This window comes from Hylaeus anthracinus, unplaced genomic scaffold, assembly GCF_026225885.1.
Source record: "Hylaeus anthracinus isolate JK02 unplaced genomic scaffold, UHH_iyHylAnth1.0_haploid 11994, whole genome shotgun sequence".
Classification (NCBI taxonomy): Eukaryota; Metazoa; Arthropoda; class Insecta; order Hymenoptera; family Colletidae; genus Hylaeus; species Hylaeus anthracinus.
This window is the reverse complement of record NW_026534341.1, coordinates 4,016,884-4,029,241: the sequence shown is the minus strand read 5'-3', so window position 1 is coordinate 4,029,241 and position 12,358 is coordinate 4,016,884. Positions and strand designations below refer to the sequence as shown.

General features: G+C 37.0%; 2 protein-coding genes across 2 annotated transcripts in view; both read left to right on the top strand.

Annotated features, from left to right (window-relative positions):
* Positions 1–2,559: 2,559 nt before the first annotated feature.
* LOC128888843 (uncharacterized) lies at positions 2,560–3,959 on the top strand. Its single transcript, XM_054146008.1, has 3 exons — positions 2,560–2,866; positions 2,949–3,323; positions 3,862–3,959. The coding sequence occupies exons 1-3, from the start codon at positions 2,560–2,562 to the stop codon at positions 3,957–3,959; spliced, it is 780 nt and encodes a 259-aa protein (XP_054001983.1).
* Positions 3,960–7,063: 3,104 nt separating this feature from the next.
* The window catches only part of LOC128889064 (scavenger receptor class B member 1-like), a 48,454-nt gene continuing 43,159 nt past the window's right edge, over positions 7,064–12,358 (top strand). Inside the window, exon 1 of the mRNA XM_054146379.1 lies at positions 7,064–7,236. Coding sequence (XP_054002354.1) covers positions 7,203–7,236 — 34 coding nt within the window. The 5' untranslated portion in view covers positions 7,064–7,202. The remainder of the gene's footprint in view (positions 7,237–12,358) is intronic.

Genomic DNA, 12,358 nt, shown 5'->3' with positions numbered 1-12,358 from the left:
CTTCAGCTCGAACTCCTCGTCGTGCAGATCTTTGTCGAGGACGCGGACCAGATCGACGAAGTAGATGTTGGACTGGTTGAATATCAGGTCGATCAGGGCGCTGGTCCACTTGTTGCCATTCACCAGACGCGAGTAAACTAGAGCCGCTAGAGCTATGATCATGTGGGTTCGTCCACGAAGAAGCTCGGGGATCAACGGGTGCATCATGTGATAGGAGCCTTGTACCACGGCTCTATACTTGTCTTGCACTTTGTAACCGCTGGGTCGTCTCAGCGGTTTGCTGTAAGCGCTTTCCGTCACGTCGGTGTCGATGGGTTGAGTGTAATGATCCACGCCGCTGATGGCTATCGCGTGAAGAACGAATGGCTCGTTCTGAACGTTGCTCTTCTCGAGGATGATGAAGAGAACTCCTATCAAGTCCTTGACAAGGAACAGTTTCGCGGTTCCACTGACTCCATCAGGAGCTGGCTCGCAGTTCTCCATTCTGGCTTGGCCGTCGAATATGTTGTAGTACTTTGCATCCTTCCAGATGGCTATGTAGAGGACCGAGGAGCATAGAATCCCAGCGTTGTTGCGCTTGAAGAACAAATCCAAAGCTTTCACCAGGTGCAAATTCGTCGGCTCCGAGGAACGAAAAGTGCCTGCGTAAGCGGCGTCCTCGATGCTGACGTTCACGGTGAGTTTATGCTGAACACAAAGTGTTCTCTGTAGATCCAATATGGAGAGGAGCCGTCGATCATCGGTGTTTATTTCTTTGTAGGATTCGCAGTAGAACGTATCCCCGTCTTCGATGATCTGATCGATGACTGCCTCGTTCCAGCATCGAGACTTGTACACCGTGGTTGTCGCGAAGGCTGCTATCGCGGTTGCTCCACCCTGTTGTTTGAAACGGTAAGTAACAACGATTGACTTAACAAGCGCGGCTGCGAGCCTTTCGCGGCGACTATGATTACATCGTTCCGCGTACGCGAACCGGAGAAAATTGAAGGGTGCTCGGATGTTTTTCCTGGGTAGCATTCGAATTTTATAGATAATCACGGGTCGTGAAATTTTATCTCTCCGATTGAGGAACCTCAATAACCGTCGACCAATCGGGAGACTGATAATAAGCGGCGGCTTAGATTGCGCAAGTGCAGCGCTCTAAGTCGAGAGTAATTGGAGTATGTACTGTGTAGAACGGATCCCAGGATTAGGATGTCATCAGGATTGATTTCTGATGATTCGAGAACGTGTAAAGGTATGTAGATTTGCGCGATAGCCAAAAATAATAGAATAGAATACATTTATTTATTTTATAATATTTTTAATCATTTTTTAATAACTCTATTATATTGTAATTGTCTTATGATATAATATAATATATTATATAGTATAATATAACGTGCATTTTACTTGGCCATGGTCAATTTGTAAGCGATTTCTATGTTTAGTTTTCGCTATTTTCATAGTTTAAAATGATTTGAAAGTTCGTTTACCTGGTGCCCTCTGGACAGAGGTGAAAACTTAGGCATATTTATGTGAGTCAATCCTGAACGAACGCCATATCTAACGCACGCTGGTAGCTCTGGTCTGATTTCAGTCAGCGAGTAAGTATCGTTTGGCAGCTCGAGGAAGAAGTTTAAATCATTATACTGATCTTCGAGATCCTCGTCGAACTCGTCGCTGCTGGGAGCATTGTCATCAGCAGCTCGGACATCTTCGGTTACTCGACCAATAGCGTTCACAGTTTCAGACGAAACAACATCATCGCAATGGGCAAGTTGTATCAGCTTCTCTTTAAATAATTGCTTCTTATCCCGATCAATTTCAACTGGTAACTTTCCTTTGGTATCGATTTTACTCATTTTTAGTTTCACGTGACGTTAAATTAATTTGTGTCACTGATTAATTCGAATTTTATTCGTATAAAATAAGGTGTCATCGAATTTACAAACTTGCATGATTTAAAATTAACCCGTAATTTAACGTATAACCTATAGTTTTACCGAAAGACTTGTTTAAAATTCAACTGAATATTGTGCCCTCCTCCCTGTTATTTATTCTGATTCTTATATATCGTAGTGTAACAGATACTTTTCATTTGTACAAAGATTGTTTATATTTTCGCGTCACTTGAAATTTGAAAAAGTTTCATTGACTCGTCGAGAATGATAGAATGTACAGCCTGAAATACGGGTTAATTTACACGTAGGTATATTCGCATGATGTTCGCGCAAAAAACAATCGATAAAGATCACTTATCGTTTTTATAACGAAATTCATCCAACACAAAGTGTGACTGTTCAATTTTAACCCTCCAAAAAAATGTCAAACTTCAACATGTATTTAATATAGAAATGTAATTAACCAAAATTCATTAGCCATACATTCAAAATGTTAATACATAGAACAAGAAAACTCTTTCATTCATAGTCTATCCTACGCATTTACAATAACACATCACTATAGCCTTGCGATAATTTACTCCCCATATTGGAAAACATGCTACATCGTCCCGAATGCAGGAAGTACAGGCAATGGAAACTAGAGCGGTCAAAAAAATCGAGACAGGCTGTCAAAATGGAGAAGAAATTAAAACACAGAGACTCGATAACTGATTGCATAGAAGAGGACGAAACGAACAATATATCGGAGGATAAGCAGAAAATCGTTTCCCCTAAATGCAAAAAGAAAATTCGTATTAGTAGAAAACCGAGGACAACGGCATCGTACGTGCTTAAACGCGTTTCACTGACAGAGATAGTGCTCAAAAAGATTCAACCCTCGATAGAAGTCAGAGAACAACTTATTAATCCACGTCACGTGATTTGTCTGGATGATAGCGAGTTAGAAATAGATTTTCCACTGGAAATTCCAGAAACCACAAGTAAACTCTTAGAGAAATAATTGTGATTGTTCCATATTTATTTTATTCAACGTTCGTTTTATTTCTTTTCGATTCTTACAAGTCTCTCTATTGAAATACCTGTTCCTGTTACGAACTTTTACAGGAACTCCGTACCAGACGTACAGACCAAGATGGCGTCCGAAAGGACGGAAGAGAAGAAGACGAATTGTGAAGAAAACGGTAAAGGGTGACAAAAAGGAGCAGCCAGGCGAAGAAAGGGAGGAAGGCGAGCCTGAGGAACAGTTAACAGACGAAAAAGCGACGACAGGCGAGGCAGAGGAAAATGTTAAGGATAAAGGAGCGAGGAAGATATTGAGACGTAAAACGAAGAAAAAGAAGAAAAAGAAGAGAAAGAAGATAGTAGTGGATACGGACTCTGAAGAAGACAGCGAGTGCGACAGTATTTGCTCCTTCGACAGTCACGTGTGTCTTGCAGGTAATATTGTTGTTGTTTTTAACCAGTCGGTTGTGGCGTCCTCTTCTCAGAGCACGCACCTATGCGTGTCGTGAGAATCCAAATACGACAGGTATAATCGTCAAACACAGACTGATATTGGATCGCAAAGACAGCTATATATTCATGCCACTTATACTTCTGTTATTCAAATTAATATGTGAAACATACTCTTAAATAACCAATGATAACTACATTTTACGCATGACGAGTATAGTCGTCGATCACAGCTGACTGGTTACACGAAGAGCGCTTTGTATTCACGTTGAAAATTTATTCTATTTTTTGTTTCAATAAACAGTAACATTGTTTTATGAAATTTTTTCGTTTTAAAGACGAAACGACTTCGAGAAGTGTCTCTGACACTTCCCCTTGCAAATTCTAGTCGGCCAATTTTTAATATTTCTTGGATCCAAAGTGACTCTCAAGGTTCGCTCGTTTGTAGATTCAACGGTACCACCCTTTACATTGGTAACCAGTTCATCGCTACTATTCTTGAGACATGTATTATGCTTATCAGGCCTCAAGTTAACAGCCGAGGATAAGAATAAAATAAAAGAGTACCAACGTCAAGTTGAAGATGCAAATACCGAGGGAAATGTGGCTCCCACTGATTAGGGGAATCGAAATAACACGAGGAGCGTCGACAGGAAATTACGAATAACAAGCGCAACCGCGGATTCTGCATAAGCGAAATGGAAAAAGTAGCCAAGGTGACGCGAATCAGCTTAGAATAATTGATATTTATCAGCCACGTTATGTGTTCTTAATGTAGTATTTCTCAAGCTTTTTTCGGGCGAAATTTTTTACGCTCCAAGATGTCAATCGTCACGTTCAAAAACAATGCCCTAATGGAACGAACACGCACCGACGATCTACGTAAAAAGAATTGTTCCACGTAAAAGGCGTGTCCCATTTTCACATTGAAAAAGGAGTTTCAACTATTCCAACGATTGGCCCCCATTTGAGGATGAAAGGTGAGAACGAGTGACTGGACAACCTACACGGCCACTTCACGTTGAAAGAATGCTGATAATTGCTAATAAGTCGGTCGAGGTACAAGTACCTTGACAAATCTGTAAATGAGGTCCACGCTGACGCTTTTTATTTTATTTAGCTTATGACAATATAAAACTGTAGGTATTCGCAAGAAAGTATCGACAGGTCGACAAATCTAAAGTTTCCTGATGTTCAGTCTATTTATCGGACCTCTCCTTTGTTTATGAGTTAGTTTTCAAAACTATTTTGCCTATCATTCTCCTACCTATTATTTATTAGATCTCCAATATTTATTATTAATCGTTACTAAGATGTTCCTTCACACTAAATTGCTGAAAACGCCTAGGTTTACAAATTCAAGTTTTGCCGTTGCAATAAAAACTAATCGCTTCCTCGTCGGCCTTCTTTGAAAATTAAAAATATGGCTGGGACCAAAACGGTCCAATAAATATTGAGTTATAAGGTTTTGGGCGGTATTTATTTACCGCGAGGACCTGTTTTCTCGAACGATTAGATGTGGAGAACAGGTAAAGGTATGCCTAAGTCTCAGGTATCTTGAGCATTAAACTTAGAGAGGAAGAACTCGTCGATGGTTCGATTCAACTGGTGGAATGACCATCCAATGAACGACAGGTACCGCTTCGAAGCTCGTTTTACCACTCTGTTGTATCGAGTCTTTTTTTATTCTTGATTCCTTTTACAGTTTTTCTTATGCGTCTGTGGCTGTTCATTGCCAATGAATTTATGGATCTTTAATCGCTGTGGCGTAGGAGAATTTTCAAGTTCAAAAGGACACTGACTTCTTCGACTCCATAACACGTTGACTGTCATCGTGTTGGTTACAGGAGTTTAAAAATTGTTTGAAATTCAATATGTCGATTAGACTTCTCTTCCGCTTAATATTCTTGAAAATAACGCAGCAGTACCATTTCTACCATGAATCCGGCGTATTTTAGTTCCTTCGACGATTGCTTTACAAATTTTATATTTGAGGAAACGAGAGATTTTGAATTTTTACTTACAAATTGAAAACAACCGTCACCTTCTTTACTCAATTATTCGATACAAAGCAGCTGAACATTACTTCCATCTGTAAACTGAAGGAAAACAGCAGATTCCACGATTAAAATCTAACCTAAGACCTGCCAATACATAGTAGTCATCGTGATCAAGCATATCGACACCAAATTGAATTTAAATAAGCTGAACAACGTATGAAATGTAAGATTGCTAATCAAAGAATGATGAATCGAATTTTTCCTTTGCGATCAAATCAATCGTTTTCTTCTACATAATAAGTTGACTTCTCGCGTAACAAAAATGGCGTTTATTGCAGTGTTTACTAATCATTGTTGGTTCGTAATTTCCTCTGATATATTACATAACAAACTACCCTACAAGTATGATATGTAATAAATTACAACAATACAAAAGATACAATAAATCAGTAATAATTAGACTGCAGATCCATTATGCATTTATGGCGACATCAATATGAAAACATACAAAACCATGATATTCGAAATGGGTTATAATTAGTTTTCAGAAAAATTCATTTTTATAAATTACGTATTAAGTCTAAATCTAAATCTTTATCGCGATAAAGATGGCAAGGATAAGCGATTCTAGCTGCACGATCGATACTTAGCGTCATTTATTGAACACCCAGATGTCGTAGTCGATCGGGTTAGCTGTCACCGAGCGCGTTGTAGCGTATCGAATATTATGAAACAAGAACTTCTAATAAATTAAAGAAATGACATATCTGAGCAAGGTAGATAAGAAATCTCGCCAGTAGTAGTTAACTTGCTTACATCAATGACAGCCTGAAAAAGCGAAAGTTTGATCATTTAAGCCTCGCGTAGACGTTAAGATTCAATCTTAATAAATTGCTTTTGTATCAAGCGTTGAAAAAACGAATATGTTATACGATAAAATTAGTTTGATTTGATTTCTGACAATCCTTCGACAAATTTTTAAAGTTTGCCTTGTTTGTCTTATTATCTTCGGAACGCCATCGCACATAATTACTTGTGCACTAATCTAATCAAAACAAATGTCGCGCGACCGTGTCGAGCCATAGTAATTATTGCGACAAACTTGAATATCCAAGTAACAATCGAAGCTGAATAATCGTGCAGAGTATCGTGTATATTTATCGAACGTGACATATCAAACAGGTGATGGAAGTCAAAATGAATTTTCTCTATATTATTGGATTTACTTATCATTTGTATACATTTCCAATAATAATATCCTACTTGTCGTAATGAAGGATATTTGAAAAATGGTTTCAGGATTTTACAAAATACAATCGTCAGTGTAATGATACGTATTCTTTCATTTAAAATAAAAAAAGAATTCCATATATTGCGTATCATTTGTGTCTAACGAAAAAGAAAATCCCAAAAGCCCTTTTGGTATGCCCTCTATCATATCGAAGACTAGAGTCTGAAGTGTACATTTTATTTGTTGGCAATTTAACGTGCGAACGAACAATGGTTTTCACGAGCAACTTCATGCTCGTTGGGAGTAAACTTGGTGAGTTCCTACCCGCGCCGTACTCTAATAGATAAACAAGACATTACCGTCTTCTTACGAATGATCCGACTTCTTATCTGCTTGTACAGCAACTGCTGGTTATCACTCGACGATTTCAGACCCGTTCGAAAAAAAAGAGGGTTTACGATGAATCGAGTTGCTGCTCCCAGTGTGCGGACGGTCGTCGAAGAAGACGTCCGGAACTGCACTAATCATCGTTATAATAATTACATTTTGTTGATTTCTTGTAATTCTTCTCGTCATCGAACCGTCGGCGTCGTGACGAATATTTACGTTGCACCGAGGGTAGAAAACGTCAAAATGTTCTACTTCGCTAGGATACCCAAAGTGATCCGTAAGTAGAAGATTTTTTTATGTTTATTTTGTAGAAACGTAAACTATCATCTCAACCTGGTAGCATGATCGCTGTGATCTAAATAATTAATATTTCAGTCAGACTGAAAGCCTAGTATCTAGTCTTTCAAATTTTACGCAAGTTATTTAAAGTAATCTATTTTTTGGCAAAGTAAAATTTGTTTTCTTTGATAGTGGATCGATGCATTAGAACTCTACCGAACTGTCATTTAAATAATTAATATTCTAGTCTCAACAAGTAATTTTATAGATAAAAAGGGGGTCTATCGAATGACATGTAACACACGGTCAAGAAATTACTTTTCTCGTGTAACGTTCCATGGAAAGTAAAACAACACGAACATATGAATCAACCCCATTCAAAACGTGATTATTGTTTTGTATATGTTTTTTGAAATTTAAAGGAAACATAAACCTTGGAACTCAAAACTGTTTATCATTTGATTGTTTAATATACATCCTACATTTTTCTGACTTAAATTGTCTCCTTTGAGTAAAAATGTAATTCCTTAAATATTTCAAGTTATACCACCTCTAATAATTGTAATTAAATTGAACAAGTTCAATATTTATACGGCTTATAGTATCGTTACGAACGTTAATATTACATAATAGTGCAATAGAGACGTTAACCAAAAAATAGATTAAATAGTCTCATAAAAATGCTACTTTAAAGACTCTTAATAAGCAAAGTTTTTCTCACGATTCATTATATTCCATTAATATCAAACTACTTCCAATGCTTTTCGACAGTTATTACCATTAGGCATGGAAAGGCAATTAAAAAGCGATTTTCAATTGCACATTACGTAACATTTACCTATTGTTCGACATTAATCATCTTATAGCAAGAAATCGATTTAATTTTAATTGGTCCATTTCCGTTTGGCATAACCGTCTTTCTTTCTATCCATACAAAATTTTAAATCGCTACAGTGACAATCGTTTTACTCTCTGCACCGAACTCATGTTTAATCGTTGTCAGTGGTCAGTGATTTCGATATTAAAATTCATTAATGTTAATCCCTCGTTGGTGAATTGCTGATGTTGACAGAAAAACACCGGCGAAACTAATCGGAAACACACACTGTGCCAATTATCGTTTTTCAACAATAATATTTGGGTACGTAATTTCATTAGCATAGTCGCTTCGTTATTTGGCGTATGTGGTAATTGAAATGTTGAAAACCGTATTGCGCTTTGATAATGTCAGTGATAACGTAGAAGATTCGAAGCGGTTTGCCGTGTGAAACTGTTGAAAGCGCTGAAGGCTGATCAGTCAATCACATTTAGTTATATCGATAGTCACGCAAAGCTACTTATGAAGACGTTTACATGATTTCCAATGAGTACATGACGAATGTGTATGTATAATATACATTTTCTGGGCACGTTTACTCGGGCAGTTAATAAATTAGACGCTTATTTTCAAGGCCACAAATCTTGGTCTTCGTCCAGATAATTTGTATCAGCATAATTGCACTTATCTTTGATCACCACAGTAAGAGGCGGTCTGCTTTGTAGAGCGGTCTACTTTTAGAAGATCTACTTTCTTTTGATAAATACTTGAAGGTTATTTTCTTGTCACTTTGACGTAATGAACAGACGACGTAATTGTGGCTTCAGAATTCTTTTGATACTTTGACACAAACCAGGAGCTTCTTCCTTCTGTACATCCATTATTTTCTTTGCGTGCCATTTGTCGGAACCGTAACACAACTGTTCCGTTACCGTAACGAGCAAGCGCTTCAAACGCGTATCGCTAATTGTAAGTAGAAGGTTTTCCAAAACCTGCTTTAGAATTTTCTTGTTTTTTTCTTCATCAAACAAAGACGGTATGAAATTCAATTCAACAAATATTTTGATCGCTAACATTATGACCCTATTCAAACCTTAAATAATACATCACATGCTTGTAACGAAACAAAATTTCATGAAAAATTTCTTTGCGTGAATGCATTTCCATTTAACACTTTCAGGACTTTGATCAGAGCAAAGTGTTCCCTGGAGACCAAAAACTCTCCTTTTCTCTTGAACAGTACGCGAGATCAATTTTCTTGTTTACTTAAAGTATCGTTCACGCGTTACAAAGCAACTCGAATTGAATTCTGCTTCACGCACTGCGCGGCGCGAACCAGACACGATTAAAACGAGGTGCAATTTATTTAAACCATGTTGTTAAGTCATTTCCACGACGGTAAAAGTCTTGTACCTGCTCGTTACGCATTAAGCCCGAAAACAACGACCTGCTTTCGCAACGTGCAACGATACACTCCCATGCGCTATGCAACTATCTTTTTTTTTTTTTCATAAAAAGAGTCAAATTACATGCCTTTTCGCGAATATCAACTATCGCGGTTTAATAGTCGTTACGCAGTTAGGCTCCATGATTATCGTACGGAATCTTGTATACATTTATTATCCGACAACTTGGAAAATGCAGAAAAAAAGTGCAATTATTCGCGTCATTGTTGGACAAATACAGAGAAACTCTAATGGGTGCAATTATTGCTGCAGATAATTTAAGGTTCTTGCCGGATCATTAGCTATGCCACAGTCGAATGGAAGACTTGTGCATTGATCCGACACTAAGTAACACATTATTGAGTACTCCAAGGGGAAGAAAAAAGATGGGATCCGACTTTGATCCTCTTCTATACAATTAAATAAATTAAAGATTCGTAAGGTGACAAAAAAAAAAATGTCCAACGAAGGATTACAAAGAATCGCGACAGTGAGCCGAATAACTTCCTGAAGTAAACACTGTACTGCGTTACGATGCAACGCGGCTTCGAGTCGAAACAATTTAATTTAAAGTCAATAGTTTCGCTCGCTCTTTGTCTGATATTTGGTATATCTGCTCTGGATATTTAATTTGCACGTCAAGTCCGTTGGCACGCTATTTTGTAACCACTTGGTTTACTATCGATGCAACGCATTCGCATTTTCAAACATTCTGTTAGTAATAATTTTCGTGAAATCGGGACAACAGATAACGAGAGAAATATGCGACAGTTATGGGACATCGTAAGTAACACTTACAGTGATTTCTTATCATTTTTGCGTGTGAAGTATTCTACTGAAAATGTTTTCTCTGATTTTTAGCGTGTAATAAAATTTGTTGCATATCAAAACAAAAGCCACGAACTTGCGAAAACTATCGGCCAAATAAGTATCACGAAAGCGTTCAATGCATATTCCCAGACGGATAATTATTAGTAAGATTGTAATGTGGCGCAGTAATTTCTGTACAAGAGAAATTATCTCAAACTCCCCACTTGTCGCAATACTGTGTTCGCATAATCAACCACGTAGTTGACCGCAAAATGTCTAAAAAGATATTTATGAGACGATAAATGCAATACAACGATACCACTTTTTATATCATATTTAATCGTATTCCTGCTCAAATGCGCGTAATTATATTCGAACGAAAGGTAACGAATGAGAACAGTGTACTTGCAGTACTTTATTCGTGACATTTATTTCGTTAAACTGACAAGTTTTTCCTTGTTGTAAAACATTTCATTCTAGAGTTCAAGGCCTAATCTTTCTTCAACGAGAAATCGATAAACAGTTGTTTATCTGTTGCTCGATACTCGAATTTTTTAGATAGATATGAATTTTGCCTGCCTCTGCTTTCCTGTTATTTCCTGTTATTTATTAATTTAAAGTACTTATCATGTTGAAAGATTTGCATATTTTAAGAGAGATTTTTACAGAGAATGACAAGATTTGCCTATTTGTTTTACAACTTTTCTTCTTATCACTTTCTCCTTAAAAATAATTTAATCTCGCTTGAGTCAAGTCAAGACTTATTTATCTTCCTAAAATGTGTTATTCACATTCTCGTTAACATCCTGTATGCTCATGGTAAAAACTGAATGATTGCTACAAGTATTTAAAAGACTTCGAGTTAACTATTAAGTCGTAGCAGTTAAGACGTAGCAGGTCTCCTGTTAAGACCACTTCTTCCTAATCGCGTTAAACGGCGCGAAAATTAACCCAGTAAGTGATACGAAACGTATTCAATTTTTTTTTTTATTTAGATCAAAATGTAAATAATTACAAATAAATCTGAAAAATTATGTCATTTGTCCAGCGTACCTTACTTTTAGACAATAAAATCTTAAAGCCCATTTTAGGAGAACTCTTTACAGTTTATCCTAAAAAATTACTATTATTGTTTTAAGCTAACCGTCGTACTTTTTAATCAATGCGCTTGACTTTAATCTGATCTTCACGTTGAAACTAGATGTATTATCGTAGAAGCTGATACACTAATATTCATCGAATCATAATACGAACGAATATTAAAGCTAGAAAAAGGATCTATCGATAGCAGATCATTTAATTTCGCATCCGTTTACATTTTCTAGGAAACCGTTCTCGTAATTGTGCTCCAGATCCTTTTGCCTGATTAAACTTCCGCATCGCTTGTACATAAGGATAATCGTTACCTAATGGCAATTAAATGAAACGCAGGCATTAACAATATCCTACATAATTTTGAATTATTACGTTTTTATGTGTTATTCTGTGCCCGAGTGATCGAATTTGTACGTAAATCGATAGCGAATATCTTGACATTGGAATGACTTTGCGTTTCCATTCTGATGGATTGGCATCGTCCTTCTCTATCAATGCATCGGTATCGGTACCGCTGCGTATACTCAAGAAAATGCAACAGATAGTACGATCATGTGATAGCCGGATGAAGAAAAAAAAGCAAACGTTACACTTGAAATAGAGTCGCATGGAGTTATAATGATCCTGAAATTAACGTGATCACCGTGTTAACGAAGCAAAAAATCATAACGATTCTGATACAATTGTTTAGTTATGTAACAGAGTACTCGTTACTCCGCCGACTGTCAATTAATTCCTTTTCAGCCATATGTCTATTGGCAGAACTGTGCCAAGTAGTGCCAAGTAGTCATTATTGTAAATATTATTTCATTATTTAATAGTAATCATCTGCCCAGTTTTCGGAAAAGTTTAATTTCGAATCGAATTACCTTCTACGCAAGTAAAATTAATTTTAAAGTACAATTGATCGAGAGAAAGAAATGTGTTGCAATAAAGGATAAGATAAAGGGGCC